This window comes from Cervus elaphus, chromosome 5, assembly GCF_910594005.1.
Source record: "Cervus elaphus chromosome 5, mCerEla1.1, whole genome shotgun sequence".
In the NCBI taxonomy this organism is placed as follows: Eukaryota; Metazoa; Chordata; class Mammalia; order Artiodactyla; family Cervidae; genus Cervus; species Cervus elaphus.
This window is the reverse complement of record NC_057819.1, coordinates 97,276,432-97,301,316: the sequence shown is the minus strand read 5'-3', so window position 1 is coordinate 97,301,316 and position 24,885 is coordinate 97,276,432. Positions and strand designations below refer to the sequence as shown.

Below are 24,885 nucleotides of genomic sequence, written 5' to 3'. Positions count from 1 at the left end.
ATACTACTTGAAGGACAGATCAAGATTTATCTCAGAATCTTCAAGAAAAAAGCTTTTTTTTAAAAAAAAGAGGTATTTTTTTCACTTGAGATTTGTACATTATGCTATATGTAAATTTTATCTCAGTAAGGTACTATTTGGATTAAAAAAAAGAAACATTTGGTAGCTGCCAAAATAAATCTGTCTTTATTTTAACCCTGGGAGAAGTTTTGGATTTGATGTTTTCTGACAGCATTACTTGTCAGTGAGTCTACACCTCTGGAAGTGTTGCATGTTTTAATTTCTATCTGAAGTTAGTCCTGTTTACCACAGAGGCAGAGTTCCTTTTTAATTAATTAGTTGTTTAACCTGAGTCATTGGGCTTCCAAACAGTGAGGTGATTTGTAATGTTGCTGAGTCATGACTAAAAGTAGCAAACATGATACTTCACAGTAGTATTTCCTTTTTACTAATATGGCCTCAGAACTCTGGGCGGGGGTCTGTTTTCTTTCTGCCCCAGCTTGCAAGTTTACTGGGTGTTCCTGACTTGAGTTCTGTCTCCAGTGTTGTGAAGGTTCTCTCCTTGAGGAAGGCCCAAGCCTGGAGCATCCTCGAGGTGCTGAGGATCATCCAGTGTTGTACTGAGTCCCTTGGGCAGCCTCACTGCTTCCACCCGCCTTACATCCTTTTCCTGTTGGAACTCCTCACCTGCCAGAAAGAGTTTACCAAGTAAGTCCAAAGTACGAGGGATCGAACCCATGTCTCCTGCTTTGGCAGGCAGGTTCTTTACCACTGAGTCACCGGGAAAGCCCTGAAGTGCTTCTTTCACACCCAGGTAAATATGTCAAGAAAATGGAGATAAGAGGAGAGGACTGAATTTGTGAAGAATACTTCACATAGTACCAGGCACTCTGGTAGTGGTGGGAAGGGTGGTTTTTATATTAATAAGGAAAGATTAGTAATAGTCATCTCCATACTCCTGGTGGGTGGCCTTCTTGACACAAGCAGAATAGTCACTGCTGTTTTGTCTGCTTACTTTCTGCAGTTGTTATATTTACTTAAGTTTCTCCACCACTTTGTTAGCTTGCTTCTTCTTCGCTCTTTTCATGTAAGGAATAATGATTATTAAGTAAATGTTTTGGCCATTAAGTGACCGGTCATGTCTTCTGTTTCTAGTTATTTTGGACACCTGGAAGGCTGTGGTGCAGATCTACACAAAGAAATTAGAGACACTTACTATCAGTTTGTTCTGTTTTTGGTCAAAGCAATCAAAGGATTCAATAGCAAAAATGACAGGTATGAGAGAGTTTAATATGATTTCTAGAGAAAAATCATTTCTGTTTTTTTCTGACTTTTAAAGAAATGCATGTCTAATGTTAAAAATATGGAAAAGCACAAAGAGTAAAATAAAAATAACCCCTAATCTTGCCATCTAGAGCTAGTTGCTAATGTTAACTTATCAGTATATTTTCTCTCAGCCTTTTTTCTCTATGGTATATACAATTTTTTTTTTCATTTATTTTTATTAGTTGGAGGCTAATTACTTTACAATATTGTAGTGGTTTTTGTCACACATTGACATAAATCAGCCATGGATTTACATGTATTCCCCATCCTGATCCCCCCTCCCACCTCCCTCTCTACCTGATCCTTCTGGGTCTTCCCAGTGCACCAGGCCCGAGCACTTGTCTCATGCATCCAACCTGGGCTGGTGATCTGTTTCACCCTAGATAATATACATGTTTCGATGCTGTTCTCTCGAAACATCCCACCCTCGCCTTCTCCCACAGAGACCAAAAGTCTGTTCTGTACATCTGTGTCTCTTTTTCTGTTTTGCATATAGGGTTATCGTTACCATCTTTCTAAATTCCATATATATGTGTTAGTATGCTGTAATGTTCTTTATCTTTCTGGCTTACTTCACTCTGTATAATGGGCTCCAGTTTCATCCATCTCATTAGAACTGATTCAAATGAATTCTTTTTAATGGCTGAGTAATATTCCATGGTGTATATGTACCACAGCTTCCTTATCCATTCGTCTGCTGATGGGCATCTAGGTTGCTTCCATGTCCTGGCTATTACAAACAGTGCTGCGATGAACATTGGGGTACACGTGTCTCTTTCAGATCTGGTTTCCTCGGTGTGTATGCCCAGAAGTGGTATTGCTGGGTCATATGGCAGTTCTATTTCCAGTTTTTTAAGAAATCTCCACACTGTTCTCCATAGCGGCTGTACTAGTTTGCATTCCCACCAACAGTGTAAGAGGGTTCCCTTTTCTCCACACCCTCTCCAGCATTTATTGCTTGTATATACAGTTTTTTAAAGCAGATGGGTCTTGGTTCATCTAAGAATCTGTAACCTGTTATTTCAGTTTTAAAAACTTAAAAGCCATTCCCCAGTCTCCTCCATAGTAAGTGGTGTAGACATAAACCTTAAATCAAATGGTTCTCCTCTACATCTGAGCGGCATGACCCGGGCTCGTTGGGGCTGGCCCCGATCTTGCTGTTGATCAGAGCTGAGTTGTGTTATTCAGTCTTTTCCCATAAAATGTCCCCTGTGGTAGTCCTGGCAGGGTGGAAACCTTGCTACTTGATGCTTTCAGAACTCTTTTGCTTAAGATGTTCTCTGAAGAGGGTTTGTATGGAGCCTGAGAAATGTGAAGAGATATCGTAGGGAACCCAACCCAGCAGTCTGGGGTTCCCTCCTCTGTCCACTGACAGACATACCAGGTCTCTGACTCACGCTGTTTCTGTCATCCTGTGGGTGATGGGCAGCTTTGGTAACTTTCACCTTCACGCCTCTTCAGGTCCTTGCTGCCTGCCCTGTCCTGCATCCAGACGGCCCTGCTGCACCTTTTGGACATGGGCTGGGAACCCAGTGATCTCACCTTCTTTGTTGACATTCAGTTACCAGATCTCCTCATGAAAATGTCACAGGAAAACATAAGTGCCCATGACAGTGTGATCAGGTAAGGACACGATCTGTACTCTGCAGTTCCCTCAGGAGCTCGTGAAGTTCAGGGATCATAGCAGTAGCACAGGGGTTCAGAGCTCGGGCCTGGAGCTAGGCTCTCTGAGGGGTATCCTGTCTTTGCCACATCCTCACTGGATGACCTCAGACAGCTTTTTAAACTCCTTTGTGCCTCAGTTTCCTCATCTTTAGAACTGGAGGTAATAAGAGTATCTACCTTATAGGAGTGCTGTGAAGAATGAATGCGTTCTCAGTGTTCGGCACGGTGTCTGGGGCATGGTGGTGTATAAAAGTTGGTAGCAGTGGTGCTGTGAACTCAGCATGAGGATCTTCCTTGTTTGTGGAGATCCTCATAGAACTTGTTGAATTGAAGAATCCTTTTCTGTATTTTTTTGTTCTGTGTGTGTGATTTCCAGCCACTATAACCTCTTGTACATTGTAAGGACTTAAGGTATAAGGGGTAAAAATAGTAACATAGGTTTTTTTTTCTATCCACTTACTCTTTTATATTATTATTATTTTTAAAAATATTTATTTGACGTATCGGGTCTTAGTTGCTGCACACGGGATCTCCGGTGAAACAGGCAGGACCTGTCGTTATGGCGCACAGGCTTCTCTGGTTTCAGCTTGTGGGCTTAGTTGCCCTGTAGACTTGTGGGATCTTAGTTCTGCAACCAGGGATCGAACCTGCATCCCCTGCGTTGGAAGGCGAATTCTTAACCACTGGACTGCCAGGGAAGTTCCTCCTTTCCACATCTAATGAACGTCTTTCCACTCTACTCAAGTTCACTTACTCATTAATCACACATGTCAGTAGAAAACAAAGAGAAGAAAGGGGAAAGAAGAGCAAGAGGAGAGAATCAGGAGGAAATGAATGATCTGCGTCCACACCTATTTTCCCTCTCTCAGAAGAGATATATTCCCTTTCTCAGAAGTAGGAAAAAGGAGATAGACTATAAGTGATCCCCTCGTTTACCAAACCTCAGCCATTGCCCTGCTGTCAGAGGGCGCTCTTGGCAGAGGGAGGGGGCCCGCAACGGGAGGAAGGGGTTGGGGGGTCAGCTTTAAGCTATCAGTCTGCTCCTTGTTTCAAGCTTCACCTGCAGCTACATGAGCCAGTCCTTGAGAGTAGGGACTACACCTTCCCCACCAGTTCCCAGAGCCCCTGGCCCAAAGCTCAGAGTGAGTAGCCCCGAAATCAGTTAATTGGAACATATCAACAAACGAATGTGTCTGTGTCAGTTGGTAGATGCTTTGCATTTGCTGTTGAGTAAATACTTTTGTATTTAAAATTCCAGTTGCTGAAACAAGCTATTGACTGAAATTATGGAAATCTATACTTTTGCCTCTAAGAGGAATCCCTGAGATTATTTGTTAGACATGAGGAAACTGAGGACCAGGGCCGAGTGCCATGTCCAGGTCTTACAGAAGCCAGCGAGAGAGCCGAGGCCCTGGGGTCTCCCGACCCCCTTCTCATGCTGCTGCCACGGGTGTGCTGAGCATGTCCAGTTCAGACCCGTTTTTTGGTGCCTGGCACATAGTAGGTTCACCACAAATGGTTGTTAAATGGGCTTTTGCCATGTAGGTACAACCTTTCAAGCTCCAATTCCTCACCCATTGTAGTAGGCTTTGGAAGGGCCTCCCCCCCCCCCTTTTTATTTGTATGTATCTATCAAACATTTGGCAAACCCTGGGGCTTTGAAAACTAGATTGCCTTCTTGCTCTCAGAAGTCTCTAAGCACCTCGGGTACTAGACCAGTAGGACAGAGTCTGCTAACCTGCACTTGCCTTGATTACTGGCAGAGGCATGCTTTTTTCTGTTTATGTCCTTTTTTCAGCCAATGGAGTGAAGAAGATGAGCTTGCTGATGCCAAGCAGAATTCAGAATGGATGGATGAGTGTCAGGATGGCATGTTTGAGGCCTGGTATGAAAAAATAGCCCAGGAAGATCAAGAGAAGCAGAGGAAAGTAAGACCTCTCAACGAGGGTAATCTGAAGTGATTTGCTAGGAGTTTGGAAATGAAAGTCTGCATCGGGGCATGCCAGCAGGCTCTCTCCTGAGAGGGCTCCAGGGGGTAGTCAGTACCCTAGTGAGTGGCTGTCACTGAGCCTGGTCTTTTAACCCGAGGGTCCTGAATCCTGGCTTGACCACACTCAGGCAGTGGCTCCCTCCCCTAGCACTAGATTCACAGGAAATTGGCTCATGAGGCTGAAGTAAAATAATTAGGTGCCAGTTTATTAATTTACAGTGAGAATCAGAATTCCTAAAGGCCCTGGACTCTGGTGTCCTTGTACATACTTTTCCTGTAGGCAAGCAACACGGGAAGGCACGTTTCAGTCAGCAGGTTGCCTGGTGAGCGTGGAAGCAGCCATATGTGCATAGAATCAGTTACCTGATTCCTACATGTCATCAGGCTCAGCCAACCTGCCACGTCCGTCTCCACATTGGGGGTTTATCTGTCACTACCACACTACACCAGGTGTCTGCTGCCTCAGATGCATTCATTTTCTTAGCTTGTGTGCCTACTATGTGCCACTTACCTCGCTCATGTAGTTTCTCTGTGGTGCTCGGATCGAGCACACCAACTTGGCCTTTGTGATTTTTCTCTCTTGTATGTTAATACCTCATTGGGAGCCATTCTCTAGTCCTAAGGTGGCTTGGCATATTTGCTGTGTTCTACTGCTATATGCTGACTCAGTGATTTATGTCCCTTATTTCCAGGCCATAAAGATAAACCATCCTGCAGGGACCTTGCAGTGAAACTGTTTGCTCATGACACGGGGCCCTTAGTCTTTCCCCAGAAATTTTTTCTCCTAAAGTGCCAGCAAACAATGCTTCTCTTGCAGTGTTTCCTGTATCTGAACCCAACCCTTGTCCAGCCAAGTACCCAAGCCAGAAATCTGGATGCTGTTCTTGACCTTTCGCTGGCCCCCATAACCAGTCAGCCCCCAAGGCTCCTCACCAGTACCTCCTAATACCGCTCAGATCTGCCCCCCTTTCACTGTCTCGCTTTCTGCCCAGCCCAGCCCTTGTCAGCCGTCGGGGGCTGCTCTGACAGCCGCCGTCAGGGTCAGTCTCCGTGGCTCGAGTCTTGCCCACTCTGACGCATTCCCACTCAGTCACCAGGGGAGCTGTCAGAATGCTCACGTCTGATCATGCTGCTCTTCCATCCCAGCCTCTTGCAGTTTAACCTTCCTAACTGTATCCGGTCAGCCCTGCTCCATGGTGTGCTCTACATTCGGAATTATTTCCAAGTGCACAAGCCCCCAGCTTGATCCTTTTGTGGTCTCCCATGGAACCTGCTATTGCTTTTATCCCACATGTTCATCACCTGCATCTCCACCCAGCTGATGCCTGTTTGCCCCTCAGGTCTCAGCTGAGTAATTAACTCTTTTTGAGAAACCTCCACGTGCTCTCTAAGCCTCCTGAATTTGGCTGCCCATACATCATACTGTATGCTGTCATCTGTTTCTTTAAGGGGATTCCCAGCTAGACACTGAGCTCCTTAGTCTCCCAATCCTAGCACCTAGTACAATGCCTGGAGTGTCTTAAGTAGCTGATGAAGGATGGATTGATGAGTGAATAGTGGCCACATTAGAAGTCTGTTGGTTGATTGTGTTTTATTTCACCTTATAGATGCACATGTTTATTGCTCGCTACTGTGACCTGTTAAATGTGGACATCTCCTGTGATGGGTGTGATGAGATCGCCCCCTGGCATCGCTACCGTTGTCTGCAGTGCAGCGACATGGATCTCTGCAAGACTTGCTTCCTAGGTAAAGTTCACGGCCTGAGTGTGCCACCCCCACAAGAAAGAAGCGTTTCTATCTTCTATGATCTTGTCATTTTTTAACCTTCCACTGTACAGTGACAACACTGCCCAGCAGTGTTCTCTGTCCTGTCGGCAAATATGACCTCACTTCCCCAACTGAGTGACAAACTCCAGAGCTCTGTTACCTGACAAGCTTCCACCTTCCACGTCACTGGGTGTAGACACTTGATAAACACTCAGCACCAGTGAATGTCCATCCAGTTGAGTTTTCAGGAAATGATTTTGCCCTCTGAATCAGGCTGTTTACAAGAAGTAAAATACACACAAGCAAACTTCAGAAATTCTTGAATCCTCTCAACTGGCAGGTGCTGAGGCAAAGCAGGTTGACAGTAGTAAGCGGTGGAGTGCTATTAGTGCACATATCACCTGGCTGTATAAAATACAACCCCTGTCCCAGAAGCATTTACAGCTGTGGCAGGAGACAGGACCTGCTCACGCAAGGTGTACTCCAGGATAGGAGTGTCCCTGCTGAGTTACAGATGAGCAGCGCACATTATTCTGGGAGAGTTCAGAAGGAGGGAAGGCTGCTGTGGAAGGAAAGCTGGTGGAGGAGGTGGGATGTGAAAGTGAAAGTCACTCAGTCATGTCCGACTCTTTGCGACCCCATGGACTATACAGTTGATGGAATTCTCCAGGCCAGAGTACTGGAGTGGGTAGCCTTTCCCTTCTCCAGGGGATCTTCCCAACCCAGGGATCGAACCCAGGTCTCCAATGTGGCAGGTGGATTCTTTACCAGCTGAGCTACAAGGAAGCCCAAGAATACTGGAGTGGGTAGCCTATCACTTCTCCAGCGAATCTTCCCAACCCAGGAATTGAACCAGAGTCTCCTGTATTGCAGGCGAATTCTTTACCAACTGAGCTATGAGGGAAGCCCCTAGGGATGTGAATTGGGCTTTGAAGAAAGTTAACAGTGGAGAGTGCGTCATCCTAAGACTGAGAGAGTCCAGGGCCGGAGGAGTGAGCTTCTGTAGTGTGTTTTGATGGACTTACCAGTGTCCACAGCTGAGTGATGGATTGAGACAGGTTGGGCCCAGGTTATGGGATCCAGAGATGCCAGTCTCAGGAATTGAATGAGTGTACAAACAGAAGGGGAAGTTTTGCCACCAGGGTATTAACATGACCAGAGCTATGCTAGAGGAAGCTGGTTCTGTCCATGTAAGGGCTTCCTTTAGGAAATCACAGTAGTGACAAGGGGTTTCGTGCCTGGCCTACTTTTCTGGACGTGGGAACAGAAGTGGGTCAGAGGTGAGGAACATTCAGCAGAGTGTGTGATTGGGCTTGGAGACCCACTGGACTCAGAATGAGAAGGGGACCAGAGCTGTCAGTCTCTTTCGTGACTCACTTCCTTTCTCACTCAGTGGGTCTGGGGTTATGGAGTCTCTTTTCATCTATGATTCGGGAATGAAAAAGCAAATACCTGATAACTTCTCAGTGCTTGTTAACAAGAATATACCAATAGATGCTTAGATGTGTCTGGGGAGGGTTCATGGAAGATGGCTTACAAATTGGCATGAGGACTTGTGCTGCCAAATGGAGGTCATAATGGGAATTGGTGATCTATTTGATCAGGCTCTGCATTGCACTGAAAAAGGGAGGTCAATCCATGGTACCACTGCTAAGAAGTTTCTGTGCCAAGAGTATCATTCATATGCTGAGAACCACTGGGCGGAATGCACCGGTTTCTGAAAGAGGCCTGTGGTCGCTGACATCCCGAGCGATCTGTTAGGAGCAACTCTGCTTCTGGGTTTGGTTTGGGTTTGGAAACCAGCCCTTCTCAGAGCCCTTTGCCCAGTCCACCTCACGCTGCTGTTCTTCCCCCAGGTGGGGTGAAGCCTGAAGGCCATGGAGATGACCACGAAATGGTCAACATGGAGTTCACGTGTGACCACTGCCAGGGTTTGATCATAGGCCGGAGAATGCACTGCAATGTATGCGATGACTTTGACCTGTGCTATGGATGCTACGCAGCCAAGAAATATTCCTATGGGTATGTCTCACGTGACCTCCAGCCCAGCAAACTTCTTTTCATGTACTTGTTTGCTCTTTTTTAAAAAAACCTTACATTATAAAAAATTTAAAACATACCCACAAGTAAAAAGAGTAGTACAATGAATCTTCAAGTCCCTTTTACCCAGACTCAGCAATAAGGAAGATTTTGCTATGTGTGCTTTGATTCCTTTTTTTTTTCCTTCTGCTTTGTTAAAGTATTTTAAAGCAAATTCCAGACCTTCAGTCATTTCTTTCCTACATACTTCATATCCATCTCAAAAAATTGTGGGCATTTCCTCACATTAGCAAAATGCTATAAGCGCACCCTGTGAAGCTTCACAAAAATAAAGTCTTACTTCACTTGGTTTCCATGGACAGTCTTCTAGGGGTTATGAAATCCTGAAATGGATTGTGTAGTGTTTGTGTTCGTTCATTTTTCTAAAGAAAGGGCCAATACCTATCTTGAAATTTTCAGTAACAGCCTTAGAGGTTACTGATGCCCACCTGTGACTGTGCATGTGGTCCCCTGAGGTCCCATTCTCCTTTTCAGACACTCACAAGGGCCTTCAAGCCTTAAAAGCATCTTGCCTTTGCAGCCACTTGCCTACCCACAGTATCACTGCCCATCCAATGGTGACCATCCGGATCAGTGACCGGCAGAGGCTCATCCAGCCCTACATCCACAACTACTCCTGGCTGCTCTTCGCCGCCCTGGCTCTCTATAGCGCCCACCTGGCCAGCGCCGAGGACGTGGATGGCGAAAAGCTGGACCCACAGGTCCACAGCAGCGCTGCCACCCTGCGGAGCCGGTGCCTGCAGCTCGTCGGGGACTGTCTGATGCAGGCTCACCAGGGAAAAGGTAAGTGTTCCTCAGGCTCGGAAACCAAACCAGCCCTAAACTGCTCATGAAGGAATAGCCGCAGCAGAAGTAAAATGCAGTGCTCAGTGTAAAGGTGTCAAAAATCGAGTTTTCCACAAGAGGTGCTCACCATGGAGTGGAACTTAATTTTATGTATTTATTTATTTATTTAATTAGAAATTTTTTTTTTTATTGTTACTCTTATTTTTATCTTTTGGCCATGGCCCACGGGATGTGAAATCTAGTTCCCTGACCAGGGATTAAGCCTGCCCCTCCTTTGTTGGCAACTCAGAGTCTTAACCACTGGACCACCAAGGAGGTCCCCTGGAACTTAATTTTAAATCTCCAGATGCATTTGACAGAAACACTGGCATTATAAATTCCTTTCAGAATAACAGACCAACTCCTCACCCTAGTAAACATTAGGGAGTCAGACTTGGATGAAGTCGCGGTGGGTAACACTGGTGCTTCAGATCTGTCTTGTAACTGTTTGCCAGGGAGAACTTAAGAACCTTCTTGGGTGGGGATCCATAAAATTTTCACATTTATGATTTTCTAAACAGGCAATCCTCCTGTATCTTTTGTCCTCTGTTGTAATAAAGCACAGGTGGTCCCTGATATCGAAACTTCTAGTGTCTGAAGTCAGGAGCTGAGTAGATGTGTGGGATGGGGACGGGGGGATTAGATTGAGTACTCTGGTTCAGCTTGTGGAGAAGCTCAGCCATTTCTTTCCATATAGTAGTAAAGTGATTTATGGCATTTGCAGGGAATAACCCTCTTATAAAACTTTTAACCAACCTCTTTTTTGCTTCCCATGTTTAGGTCTTAAAGCTCTAGCTCTGCTTGGTGTATTGCCAGATGGTGGCTCTCCACCAGAAAACCAGGCCCTGCCAGTCACTGCGCCCACCCAGTCATCAGAGGAGCAGCCAGGGAAGAAAGCTGTGCAGGCTGCCGCGGAGCCGGCCCACGCAGGCCCTGCTGGGCGCCGCAGTGTAAGTACAATCTTTCCTGTGCAGTCAGAGGTGAGCCCAGAGCTGTCACGTGAGGGAGCAGAGCAGCAGTGTGAAGGGTCCAGGTTTGTGACCCAGTTTGCTGGAGTGTGGGTCCCTGTTCTGACTTTGGTCACATCATGACATCTCTTCAGTCTTCAGTAAAATGAAGGGAGAATGATAGCTATTCCTTAGGGTTGTTGTGAGAATTTACATGCATCACACACACTGAATTAATGTCTCAAGTCCTCAAGGGAGTTTCTGGTGGTCCAGTGGTTAAGAATTCAGCTGCCGATGCAGGGGACACGGATTCAGTCCCTGGCTGGGTAACTAGGATCCCACGTGGCATGGGGCAGCTAAGCCTGTGCGCCACAACTAGAGAGAAGCCCTCACGCTGCAACTGTAGAATCCATGCGCTCTGGAGCCCCAGCACCACAGCTTGAGAGAGGCCCGCATGCCAAAACAAAGACCCCGAGTACCGCAGCTAAGACCCAGCGCAGCCAAAAATAAGTAAATACATAAAGTGCCTAAAACAGTGTTCATGGTAGGTTCTATCGGTGTTAACTACTCCTGTTCCCCGCCTCCTGTGGCTTTTATAAGGATTGAGTAAGATTACACACCTAAAGAGGTTGGTTCCTTCCTGGCCCGTGGTGAACACTATATACGTGAAACTATTTTTATATTCAGTCAACAAATAGGTGATACTAAGTGCTTAGTACTTACCAAGTAGTTTACATAGGTAGTTTATAAGAGTTTACCTGTGCTTGTTGAAGTAGAAGAAAAGCCTTCCTGGATCCAGATGGAACCTCCGACAGTAACACTGAAGATCGTTTTATGCAAGAGCAAGCAGAGGTTCCGTGATGGTGCCTTCAGAGCCTGAGTGGGTGCTGTCAGCGCCCCAGCTTTGACTCAGGAGCTGCTGCTATTTCTGTCCCCTGTCTCTGTCATGAAGGATCCCCATTGGTGCTTATCGTTCCCTGGGATTCTGTCGTCTTTTAGAGGAGGACAAAAGCAGAGATGGCAAAAGCTTGAAAATTCCATTAGCTTCGTTCAGCCAGAAAGCCAACACAAGGACAGGCGACGTAATAACCTTCAAGCCTGCTGTGACCACAAAACCCCTTCTCCAGGCAGCACTGTTCCCATCCACAGGTTGTGGTGGGACAGGGCAAACATTATCAGCAGAGTCAGGCTAAATCAGCAGTCTTGTCTTCACCTTTGAGCCTGAGAATAATCATGTCTTCTTGTGAGCCCCAGCATCGTATAATGTGCCACCAGTCAGCACAGCGCTCCTTGTGTGTCTACTTATTCACTAATTTTTATCAAAATGGACTTGAATTTTTTTTTATTTAGTGGATTAAAATCTTAGTTTTTATTATTGATTTTGATGCTCAAGTTGTCCCATGTTTGGCTAGTGGAAGCTCCTTCCAGCTGGCTTTTGTGTCCTTTGCTATGTCTTGATTATTCCTTGAGCACTTCTTTAATTTTTGATACAAAAAGAGGTTTCAGGCTTATCTTAGGCTTTCCCTGCCTAGGGACTGGAATTAGCCTTTTTCTAAGGAACCCGCAGGGCATTCTTTTTATTCCTGAGGTATCCATACCTTTTGGGTCCTCTTACCATCAGTAGCTGTGTGCACGAAGGGTACCCTGCCCCTGGCTCTCTCTCTTAGTCTTCTATGTGGCGAATTGCAGTTTCTGCATCTCCTGCCTTGGAAGGCAGATTCTCTTTTTCTTTTCCTTTGGCTGTGCTTCGTGGGAGTGGAATCCTGCTTCTCTGACCAAGGATCAAACCCATGCCTCCTGCCCTGGGAGTGTGGGAGTGTGGAGTCTTAACCACTGCACTGCCAGGGAAGCCCCTGGAAGGCAGATTCTTAACCACTGGGAAGCCCTTGGCTAGTGATTTTTTAAATTGTCTGAAAGTAAAAAAATTAAGATTTCTTTCACATAAAAGTTTACTCACTCTCCAATTTGTTTTTAGGGGAAGAGAGATGCTCCTAAGGAAGTCAGACCTTTAGATAGCAAGCAGAGAAGTAAGGCCAATGAAGGTGTATCATTAAGGACGGATCCTTCCTGCCCGACTCAAATTTCAGACTCACCTGCAGATGCCTGCACACCTATAGGACTTCCAGGTGAAAACTCTTTGACAATTACCTTGATCTCTTTCATCTTAAAATGCACACATGCCCATCTCTGAGTTATCTCTTGCACACAATTTATAACTGGTTAGCCCCCAAGGGTGCATGGTTTCTCAGTTCTGCCTCAGATAGTACTGATACCACTTCGAAAATCATCCTTCTTTCATCTTGTTTATCTAATTTCCTATCTTGTTTACTCCCCGATTTACTGAGTGCCTTCTGTGTGCCAAGCACTGTGCTAGACTCTGGGGATGAAGCAGGGACCAGGTCAGACAAATGGACACATAGCTCCTGCCCTCATGAGGCCTGCAGCCTGGGAGGGTTTAAGACAGGGTGCGTGTAACTGTAATTTGAGGTAGGATGTGCTCCTGTCTGGAAGAGAGGCCTGAGTGGGTGGTAGCAGTGATGGGGATCCTTCTTGAGCATGTTGTGTCCATATAAGGCCCTTGTAAAGAAGGCCTGTAGGTGACCTCAGAAGTGCCGGGATTTGCTGGGGGGAGGAACACTCAGGGCAGAAAGGACAAGAGGAGCAAAGCCCCAGAGAGGAAATCCCCAAAGGAATCCATGGAGAAGTCTGTGGGGCAGGTGTGTAGGGAGGAAGGGGAGGGAGTGGAGCCCTGAAATGGGGAAGTGGAGAGGTGCATGCACCCTGCAGTGGAGGCCCTGGGCTGCTTGCTGGGGATGGTGGCGAGGTCAGAGCTGTACTGCAGGACAGTTGAAGAGCCAGGAGATGGAGGTGCTGTGGACCGAGGAGACTGGCAGCAAATGTCAGCCTCCTCAGGGCAACTTGGGGAGGCAGGGTCCTTCCCTGGTGCCCGTTCTGTGACAGAGGCAAGGCTGAGCACCCAGCGTCCTGCCCTGTCCCAGAAGGGGCTGATGCTCATCTCTGCAGATCATGATTCTAAGTTCAGGAAGCAGTCTGACACTCCATGTCAGTCCAGATCATCAAAACCTACTCTGGTCTGATCCGATCTGAGGATCAGCATCCTGGTTACGTACGGTTGCTTTAGCCATCAGGGATTTATTGAGTTGCTGCTGTGCTCCAGAAACATTTCTAGGTGTTTGTGATACATTACTGGGGCGGGGGGGGATTCTAGAAGGGAAGTCAAACAATGACCAGCCAGTAAAAAAGTGATAGGGTGTGTTAAAAGGTAATTAGATGCCATGAGCACAGAAGAGCAGGGACTGGAGAGGGCAGAGGGGTTCGGGGAGATGGGAGGGCAGGCTCGACATTAAAACGGTGATCAGGACAGGCTTCCTTGAGTAAGACGTGTTCAGTAATAGGTTTTTAAAGTCTCGACTTGATGCTGTAGTGGCACAGGGCAGTACAGTGATTTACCTGACTCTTCATACATGCATGGAACCTGGCAAAATCTGATAGCTTGCTGTTTTATAACTCAGATGCTGAAAATTCAGAAGCGTCCTCTCAGAAGCCCATTGAGGAAAAGGCAGTTATTCCAAGCCCTGAGCAGGTGTTTGCGGAGTGTTCCCAGAAGAGGATTTTGGGATTACTAGCAGCCATGTTACCTCCCTTAAACTCGGTAAGAGACAAAATGGCATTTAAAAAAAAGAAGAGAGAGAAAATAAATAAAAAGAGAGAAAGAGTACATGAGAGGGTAGTGTCATGCATAGAAAAAATTTTTGGAAAGCCATATACTGAAATGTTAATTGCAATCATCTGTATATCCCTGGGGTAAGAATATGAATTGGAAGTAAGATTGTAAGATGATGCTTGAGAATGTTTATTTTACAGTCAATTGTACCTAAGCCATTTGTGAAAGACACTGCATAATTCCACTGGCACCAGGCCAGTTATAAATAATACATGAAGACAATGGAGTGTTTAGTTGCTGTGGTTACCTAGATGTCTTATTGAACAGATTTTTCTCCTCTCTCAACAGGATCCCGCAGTCCCCCTGATAGACCTGGAGCACGTGCTCCCACTCATGTTCCAGGTCGTGATCTCAAACGCAGGCCACCTGAACGAAACCTACCACCTCACCCTGGGTCTCCTCGGCCAGTTAATCATCCGCCTTTTACCAGCGGAGGTAGATGCCGCCGTGACCAAGGTCCTCTCAGCCAAACACAACTTGTTTGCAGCTGGGGACAGTTCAGTCGTGCCAGACGGCTGGAAGACCACCCACCTGCTCTTTAGCCTGGGGGCTGTGTGTCTGGACAGGTAGCCACCCCCACTCTATCCCACCTTGGTGTTCATTTCTTTAGGTCATTGATCTGGCTGTTGATTAATTTCAGCGTGCTTCGGTGCTATTTTTGCCCCTGTATTGTCTAGGGATCTTTTGTGAGAATAGAATTAGTTTTATTAGCAACATTATCAACTGATATTAAAGCTGTACTTAAAACCCACATTAGAACAGCTGTTGCCACCTGGGTTCTGTCTGCTGATTCAGCCTCTCTTGTGATATATATTCTGGTTTGTTTTTTCCTGAGAGTAATAGGTACAGGCTTTGAGGCTGAAGAAAATAGATCTATTTTCATTATAAAACCAATGCCTTGCACCTTGTCAGTGTGTCTGGTGCTATTTTATTTCCCCTACCCATCCCTGACCCTCACCACTCCTTGCAGATCTCAGTTCCCTGACCAGGGGTTGAACCCAGGCCACAGTAGTGAAAGCCCAGAATTCTAACCACTAGGCTACCAGGAAACTCCCTGGTGCTTTTTTAAATATATTTCCTTCCAAGCTTCTTTTCTGTGCATGAATGTGAGTGTGCATAAGTGTACATTTGTGTGTGACCATTTATAGAGATTTTTAAAACCTTAACTATAGACTGAGTATATAAGTAACAAATCTTGATGATTTCCCCCCCACTTATCATTTTTGAAAAGCATCATTCTAGTAGTTTTTAAACTACTAACCAGTGAATGGCTCGTTGACATGTTTATGGGTCTGCCTTGGAGTGTGGTGAGCTGATGCGTTGAATTTGGGGCCTGTGCACCACCACCTGATGGCGCTCTTGCCTTCCAGCCGCGTGGGCTTGGACTGGGCGTGTTCTATGGCAGAGATCCTGCGGTCACTCAACAGCGCCCCTCTGTGGCGAGACGTCGTTGCCACCTTCACAGACCACTGCATCAAGCAGCTGCCTTTCCAGCTGAAGCACACCAATATCTTCACGCTGCTGGTGCTGGTCGGCTTCCCCCAGGTACACCTCTCTGAAGGCCTCGTCTCCTCTTTCTGTCTTCATCAGGCATATCAAAGTCCCTATAGCATATATCCTTGGGAGTTTTTTTTCCTTACATAATTTGCTTTTATAGTACTGGTATATTCTCAAGATTTGGGGATGGTTTGTTCAACTTATGTTTTTAACAGTTAGCCAGTTGACTCATTTTATTAGCCAGTAGTTGGCTTTGAATAAAAGGTAACTAGTTGACTGATTGGAAAAGACCATGATGCTGGGAGGGATTGGGGACAGGAGGAGAAGGGGACGACAGAGGATGAGATGGCTGGATGGCATCACCAACTCGATGGGCATGCGTTTGAGTAAACTCTGGGAGTTTGTGATGGACAGGGAGGCCTGGCGTGCTGCGATTCATGGGGTCGCAAAGAGTCGGACACGACTGAGCGACTGAACTGAGCTGAACTGAATACCCTATTAATAAGTTACAGAGAACTTCAAAGTATGATTGTTCTTCACTTTGGCCTTCAGCTTGATCTCATTTCTAATTTTCAACTAGTTGGAACAATGAAGGCTGTGAAAGCATGGCTTCATTCAGCAGGCACGTAAACAAGTTCTGTGCCAGGCTTGTGCCAACCTTGGACTTACAGATAGGAAGAATCCTGACCCTGACTACCTGCTGAAGTCAGTGGCATGAGCAAAGAGACTGTTCTATGCACTGCTGAGTTTCCTTTTCTTTCTCTGTCGTTGTTTAGGTCCTCTGTGTGGGGACTCGCTGTGTATATATGGATAATGCCAATGAACCACATAATGTGATCATCTTGAAGCACTTTACTGAGAAGAACAGGGCTGTGATCGTCGATGTCAAAACCCGGAAGAGGAAAACAGGTCCCAAGCATAATTATTTTATCTAAGAATCAGAGCAAATTTTCTGTATACGCTAAAATCAGTTAAAATATCTTTGTTCTTGCCCCTGCATATGAATTTTTAAAAAAACAAATTATAGCTCTCTGAATTTCTTTTTCCTGGAGGAGGGCATGACAACCCACTCCAGTATTCTTACCTGGAGAAACCCATGGACAGAGGAGCCTGGTGGGCTACAGTCCGTGTAGGGTTGCAAAGAGTTTTGGACACAACTGAAGTGACATGTAACTTCTTTTTCCTCATCTATGAAATGGTGTGGTTGAATTGGGATCACTTTGAAGGCTCTTTCTATGTTGTTATTTTATATATATGACTCCTTGTTTCGGGATTGGCCAGATGTTTAGGTTCTGAACATCTACTTTTTTCATTTGCCAGTATCATTTGTTTTCTAGTGGATAATTTAAACATATGGTGGCTACAGGAATGTAAAGTAACTTCATATAATTTGTATTGGCATACATGTCACTTTCCACTTTGCTTCATCAATAGGACAGTGAAGGTATTATCATAAAGTGCCCTTTTGATTTAAATTGCCAAATCCCAAATGATCTGGAGTGTCTTATTATTATGTGCCCACGTCTGCTCTTAAAATAATCTGCTTTATAATTTAGCTTCAGTATTAGGCACTGTCTATGCTATTTTTGTATACAGTTTGATGTCAATGTCAAGGTTTATTTTATTTTTTTACATGTTAATCTCACTGTTCTAGGACCATTTGTTGAGCAGACTATTCTTTCTCCATTGAATCATCTTGGTAACTTTGTGAAAATTAATTGACCCATATATCTTGGTGTTTGTTTATGGATTTTATTATGTTCCATTAATCTATATAGTGTATATTTGTCCTTACTTGAATGCCACATTGTCTTGACTGTTGTTGTTTAGTCTGATTCTTTTGTGACCCCATAGACTGTAGTCCACCAGGCTCCTTCTGTCCACAGGATTTCCCAGGCAAGAATACTAGAGTAGTTTGCCATTTCCTTCTCCAGGAGATCTTCCTGACCCAGGGATCGAATCTGAGTCTCCTGCATTGGCAGGCAGGTTCTTTACCACTGAGCCACCAGGAAAGAAAGCCCTTGAGTGTTATAGATTTCTCTTGAGTGTTGAGAGAAAAATCAGGTCCTCCAACTTTGTTATTCTTCTTCAGAATTGTTTTGGCTAGTCTAGTTCCTTTGTCTTTTTGTTTAAATTTTGGAATCAGCTTATCAGTTTCTATTAAAGAACCTGCTAGGGTTTTGGTCAACATAACATTGAATCTGTAGATTCATTTGGGGAGAAATGATGTCTTAACAATACTGAGTCTTTTGATTCAGGAGCATGGTGTATCTCTCCATTCACTTATGAAACAAATTTAGGTCTTATAAAATGTAGATCTTTAGTTTCTCTGAACCTCGCATGGGGTATCAGCTGCCTTCCTTCATTCCTGATTTGGGTAATTTGCATCTTTTCTTTTTCATTGCATAGACTGCCTAGCCAGAGATTTATCAATTTATTTGATATTTTCCAAGGACTGGCTTTTGGTTTCTTTGATGTTTCTCTGTTATTTCTGATTGCTGTTCCACTAATTTCTATCTTTTCATTATTAATTTACTTATTTCTTTCTGCTTTTAGTTTAATTTGCTCTTTTTTTTCTTTTTCTGGTTTCTTAAGGTGGAAGTCTAAATCAGTGATTTGACTTCATCTTTGAGAGACAATTTTGCTGGGTAAAAAATTGTGGGCTGAGAGTTTTTTCTTAGCATATTTTAAAGATATTGATCCGTTTTCTTGTGGCTTTCATAGTTTCTGCTGTGAAGTCAGCCATCATTCTCTGTAACTCTTCAAAAGGTGTCTCAGGGAATTCCCTGGCGGTCCAGTGGTTGGGACTTGGGGCTTTCCCTACCGTGGACTTGGGTTCGATCCCTGGTCAGAGAACTAGGATCCTGTAAACGGTATAGCCAAAATATTAATAAACAAAGTGTGTCTCTTTTCTCTGGCTACATTTAAGATTTTTCTCTTAATCCTTCAGTGAAGGACTACCAACTGGTCCAGAAAGGAGGAGGACAGGAAGGCAGTGACTCCCAGGCCCAGCTGAGCCAATACTCTCAGCACTTTGCCTTTATTGCCAGTCACCTTCTGCAAACCAGCATGGACAGCCATTGTCCCGAGGCAGTGGAAGCAACTTGGGTCCTGTCCCTGGCCCTCAAAGGATTATATAAAACCCTAAAGGTAATGTTGAGTTTCTTCCATTTGCTAATCAGTCTGGCTGTGATCTAACACCTGCAGGGTATTAACTAGAAGGAAGTATCATCTGATTTCAATGAATAGTTAATCATAGGATCTTGATTATTTTTAGAAATGATTGGGGCCTTGCACAAGGATAGCATTAAGGAAGAAACAGAATTTTCCCAGTAGTTGGTTCTCTGTAATTTTTCAGTCCTGCCTTATGGAACCAGGTACTACTACCTTATGGGCACATAACCTGGGAAGATGAGAAGAAAAATTGACAACACTTCCGTTTCTCACTTCCTGCTGAACCACAATTCCTTCTGGTTCATCATAGGGAGAATAAAGGGGACTAACACCTTATGGGATCTGTAAGCAGTAGGTTTGGCATTTGGGGTGAGAGAAGGCAGACAAGTTGAAGAGCTGGGCAGTAACTGACATGGAGATGAGAAGCCTTGACTTGTGGGGAACATGATTTTTCTACTACTTGAGGGGCATCGGGAGGGAGGGAGGGATCACTTTAAGGATAACCTTCCCAACAGAACTAGCCAAGAAGAAGGATTTCCTCTGGAAGGCTTATGAGTTCCCTGAGTTGGGCAGCACTGGCAAGGAGGACATGAAAGGACTCAAGCACCACAGGAAGACTGGTCTAGGTGGCATTTCAGCTCTGGCCCAGCCCTGAGAATTTATAGTTTTAGGCTTGAGACCACACATCTGCTGTTTGTTGATTTCATGGCATTTATCACAATCTACTTTGTTTTAGTGGTTTTGCATTATAGTAGGTTTGGGAAAATAAACTCCCTGAGGGCAGAGACCATTTATGCCTTTGGACCCTTGATTCTGTAAATATTTGTTGAGCACCAGCTGCCAGATGGAACTGATTACATAGTGTTGAACTAGAAAGAAGGTCCCTGCTGTCATGGCGCTTTCAGCCTTAACTATGAGGGAGACACCAAGGAGCCTGCAAGGAAAACCACAGGAGTCAGAAAGAGCCTTCCTGAAGAGGTGAAATCTGAGGTGGTAGAGAAGGAGTCTGGGCAGAGTATTGCATGCTGGGAGAGAGCAAACTCCAGGCGCAGGAGCAGGCCTGGTTGTCAGGGAACAGAAGGAACACCTCAGGGCTTCGGGACAGTGCTAAGGAGGAGAGGAGACACAGGCAGGCAGGGAGCCTGCAAGGGCCTTGTCAGCCATGAATAGGCACTCAGACTTCAGTCTGCAGGACAATGGGAAACTTTGGGGAGGCAGAGAGCAGGAGAGGGACATAAACCCTCTGTTCTTAGCATAGGACTCAGCACGTACAATGTACGAGGCTTCAGAAATACTCGTCAAGTGAATGAATTAGAGAGTGGACAGACTTAGGTTATGACTCAGTTTCAGAGTTTCATCTTTCCTATGGACTCTGGAGTCTTCACCAGAAGGTGGGCTTGGGCCAAGAGCTGAGACTGGGCTCTGATAGGGGCCTGCTTCTCCCTGAGTGACCCTTGACTTTGTTCACTCTGAGGCAATTGCAGATCATTCTTTTTCTGTTTGGCAGGTTCATGGCTTTGAAGAGACGCACGCTACCTTCCTGCAGACTGATTTGCTGAAGCTGCTAGTGAAAAAGTGCAGCAAAGGGACTGGCTTCAGTAAAACGTGGCTCCTCCGGGACCTGGAAGTAAGGGAGAGGGTGACTCCTGCTACCGCTTCCTGCTGCAGATTTACAGGCCTGGGAGTTAGAACAACCAGTCAGTCACAGCTGGTTCTGCCCTGTGCACTCTCATCCGGCGCAGTTGTTAAAACAGTGTCTTATATTTGTCTCCCTTTTTGGAAATAGAGATTATGACACCTGTCCTCCCCTGTCAGGGAAAATGAATTTGATGTTTGTCCAAAGAATATTGGAAGAGAAGTAATTTGTGGAAACACACGGTTGACCATTATATCATGGTAATAAATCTGCCCTTGAATTATAATTTCCCCTTAAAGTTCCTTTGAGCTAAAATCAGTTTCTAAATTTGTCCTCCACTTATGTTTACTTTATGTAGGATTTCAGTTGATAATATTCATTTTATTGCTTTTCTCCATAAGCCTTAGATTTTTCTTAGTGGAATTACTGTGGTTCCCTGGGTTGTTTCTGTGCCAAGTGTCAGCTTCAGGGCAGGGAAGGCTGCTGCCGTATGGGGGGCACTCGGTCAACCATTCTGTCACACAGAGGCCTGAAGTCCAGGAAGCAGCTCTCAGTTGTCACAAGAGGATATGATTAGATTTTAGGAAAATATGCTGAAACATATTCACAGATTACCTGGTGAGCTTTTGCACTCTTGCTGTTTAGGAAATAGAGCAAAAATAGAAAAAATTCTAAATTAAAATAGAAAAAATTTGTAATTAAAATTTTTTACATTCAAAAATTTACATTTTTTTATGTGCAGAAAATTTGAAAAGTAGAAAAGAAAGAAAAACTCCAAATTTCACCCCCTCCAGGCACATCTACTATTAGTATTTCATGTATTTCCCTTTTCTGATTTTTTTCCTTCTGTGTCTATATTGCATACATAGATTTGGCTTGTATAGTGGAGCATGTTACTGAGATAAATTGAAGTCTTGTGATGGCCGTTTTTCTAAGTTGCTGGGTAGTTTTCATAACCACCATTTTTAACGGCTGCATATGATCCATAAAGTTGGACTTCAGTTTTTGCCGTTAACAAATGCTTCTTTGACTGTATCAGGAGTATAACTTTTTACACATTTTACATTATTCCTAAAAGATGAGTTGTGGAATCAAAGGTTATGAACATTTGTATAGGTCTTTACTGCTGCTGCTGCTTGCTGCTAAGTCGCTTCAGTTGTGTCCAACTCTGTGCGACCCCGTAGACGGCTGCCCACCAGGCTCCCCCATCCCTGGGATTTTCAAGGCAAGAACACTGGAGTGGGTTGCCATTTCCTTCTCCAACGCATGAAAGTGAAAAGTGAAAGTGAAGTCACTTAGTCGTGTCCGACTCTTAGTGACCCCATGGACTGCAGCCCACCAGGCTCCTCTGTCCATGGAGTTTTCCAGGCAAGAGTACTAGATGGGGTGCCATTGCCTTCTCCGGTATAGGTCTTTACGTTTCACCAAAATGCATTCTAAAAGGATGATACCAACTTATGCTGTCAGTGGCAAAGTTAATAAACACAAAGGTCCTTTGAAGTTTTAGTTAGCATGTCTTTGGTTATAAGTACGATTGAACATGCTTCCATATCTACTAATTAATTACTTTTTTTGGATGTGGTGGGTCTTTGTGGCTGTGTTCAGGCTTTCTCTAGTTGTGCTAAGAGGGGCTACTCTGTTGGGTGCACAGGCTTCTCATTTCATCGGCTTCTCTCTTTGCAGAGCACGGGCTATAGGTGCACAGGCTCTGTAGTTGTGGTACACAGGCTTAGTTGCTCCGCAGCATGTGGGATCTTCCCGGACCAGGAATCAAACCTTTGTCCCCTGCATTGGCAGGCAGTTCCTATCCACTGTACCACCAGGAAGTCCTAATTTTACACTCTTTCTGTAAATTCTGATGTCTTTTAAAGAGTCAAGTCAAATATTTTCTACCCTTTAGGGGCTAAAGGTCTTCTCACACACTAAACACTGAGGTTCCTGCCCTGCCTGATTTTTGTTCTATCTAGATTTTGTCCATCATGCTGTATTCCTCAAAAAAGGAGATCAACACTTTGGCTGAGCATGGAGAGCTGGAGCTGGATGAACGAGGGGATCAGGAGGAGGAGGTAGAACGGTCGGTCAGCAGCCCTGGTGACCAGGAGCAGAAAAAGCTAGACCCTCTTGAGAGCCTGGATGAGCCCACCAGGATATGTTTCTTGGTATGTTCCTAGGTCATGGTGTGGCGTGAAGAAGGGACTCAGGAATGGATTATCTTTGGCTTGGACTGAGTTTTAGTCTCCACGTGGAAATGCTTCAGGCTGATGTCCTGTGAATGCACTTCTGGGAAACTCGGTCTATATTGTACAGAACTGACCTGGAAGGAGGGAAAAGCCCTTTCAACAGTAGTTCTTAATGTATGGGAGTCGTGGACCCAAAAACTTTAGATTGTTTCTCCCATAAACTACGTGTGCAAATACTTATATGTAAGTTTGGCATGTAATGTCGGGCCCATCCTCATAATTTCTCAAGTACATCCTTACTTTCCCTGGATAATCCACTCTTCCTCAAAATGATGTGAAAATGGGCAGAGGCTTAGACTTCAAAGGCTCTAACTATGTGAAGAGTAAACAGAGACTATGGGGTGGATGTAAGAAAAGCAAATACAGCTTTTCAAAAACATCAAAAGAAAGTCTAGTACTTAGATTTACGTGCCAGTTGTCATACTTGAGGGCAAGGCAGCTACTGCAGGAAAGCTAGCAGTGAATAAATACCATTTGGCAAGTAATTATTGACTACTAGCATTACATTTTGTTGGTATAATTTTTTTTCTAATTATCATCTTTATTTGCTTTTTTGTTCTTCCTTTTTTAAAGTAACATGCTGTACCCCCTCATCTATATAATCTTTAACAAATGCACAATCACAGATAACTATGGCACAAATAAAAGTAAAGTACCAAAAACATGGACTTCAGAACTAGGAGATTTTCCTTTGAATTTATAATAGTAATGCAGATTTTATAATCCATATTTTGGAGCTTATACTCTTACATGCATGAAGTGTGATGTTCTTAAATTAAGTGATGTGATGTTCTTAGATTATAACTTGTAGTAACTATAGAAAATAATTGTTTTATCACTTTTGAGTTCAGGTTATCAGTAATGTGTTGAGGCACTTCAAATTTTCTCTCTTCTGTTTCTTCCTCGTGGCCTCCAGATGGCTCACGATGCCCTCAATGCCCCTCTGCACATTCTCCGGGCCATATACGAACTGCAGATGAAGAGGACCGACTCTTTCTTCCTGGAGGTTCAGAAGAGGTAAGGATGCAGCCAAAGTATAAGGAGCAAAGGAACAAGTGAGGGTGGGACTCTGTCTACCTCCTGCTGACAAGATCTGAGAGGCCAGGAGCAGCTGGAGGACTGGTTTTCAGGTCTTCATAAAGTGACATGAAAGCTGGCTTCATAAAGTGCCACGTGGCATGGCTCGTCTTTGAGTTGTATTGTGTGTTCCTTTAGGAAGAACTTCATAGTCGCAGTCTGCCTCTTAGAGTAAACTAGTTATGAATGCAGAGACTGACACAGACACCAGGATTTCTCTCCTGTATCAATCCAGGGAGCGAGCAGTGTAGAACAGGAACTTCTGTTACACTCTGGTCAAAGTAGTCTTCGTTTTTTGTTTCACTTGTATACATTATTTTCCTGTTTTTTTCCTCAAGGGTATATTAATGAAAGGTATCTTATAACAATATACCCTTCATCTTGGCCAGGAAGTTCAGAGCTAGTTCTTGAGCCTAGCTCTTAAATTTATGGAGAATTTTATGTTTCTGCATCTAACCTCCTCTTCCATTCCCCACATCCTGGTTTTGACTTCTTATTCTAATTTAGTTCCAATTCCGATTTAATTTTCTTTTGTTATTTCGTATTTTTACTTTCCCATATGTATTTCTTATCTGCAACCTCAAATCTTTTGTGAAATGAAGCAGGATTACCCCAGTTAGGGCACAGAAATTTGTTGTCCTGTCCCGCCACAGTCCAGAGGTAGGCAGCAGCCCAGGGTGGGTGGGCAGTTTGCTTCCCAAGTGACCCGGTGTCCCCATGGCTGCTGGGCTCCTCTGTGTCATCAGTGCAGGCTCTCCCACACCCACTCTTAGTTCCACCCCAGAAGAAAGGGGGAAGGTGGGGAATGGAGCACCTCCTTAACCCAGCTGCTTGAGGGCAGGCCCCGAATGCAGCACACATCACCTCCCTGGCCTCCCATTGGCATGACCCCGGTT

The 24,885-nt window shown here is 44.8% G+C and overlaps 1 protein-coding gene across 2 annotated transcripts in view; it reads left to right on the top strand.

Moving 5' to 3' along the window:
* ZZEF1 (zinc finger ZZ-type and EF-hand domain containing 1) overlaps positions 1–24,885 on the top strand; it is a 92,184-nt gene that overhangs the window by 54,561 nt on the left and 12,738 nt on the right. For both annotated transcript variants that reach the window (XM_043903438.1, XM_043903437.1), the window contains exons 30-46: positions 544–708; positions 1,156–1,275; positions 2,788–2,949; positions 4,790–4,919; positions 6,589–6,727; positions 8,605–8,770; positions 9,369–9,631; positions 10,454–10,623; positions 12,596–12,746; positions 14,154–14,293; positions 14,654–14,931; positions 15,736–15,910; positions 16,639–16,771; positions 18,813–19,012; positions 20,544–20,663; positions 22,640–22,831; positions 23,829–23,929. In XM_043903438.1, coding sequence (XP_043759373.1) covers positions 544–708; positions 1,156–1,275; positions 2,788–2,949; positions 4,790–4,919; positions 6,589–6,727; positions 8,605–8,770; positions 9,369–9,631; positions 10,454–10,623; positions 12,596–12,746; positions 14,154–14,293; positions 14,654–14,931; positions 15,736–15,910; positions 16,639–16,771; positions 18,813–19,012; positions 20,544–20,663; positions 22,640–22,831; positions 23,829–23,929 — 2,805 coding nt within the window. The remainder of the gene's footprint in view (positions 1–543; positions 709–1,155; positions 1,276–2,787; positions 2,950–4,789; positions 4,920–6,588; positions 6,728–8,604; positions 8,771–9,368; positions 9,632–10,453; positions 10,624–12,595; positions 12,747–14,153; positions 14,294–14,653; positions 14,932–15,735; positions 15,911–16,638; positions 16,772–18,812; positions 19,013–20,543; positions 20,664–22,639; positions 22,832–23,828; positions 23,930–24,885) is intronic.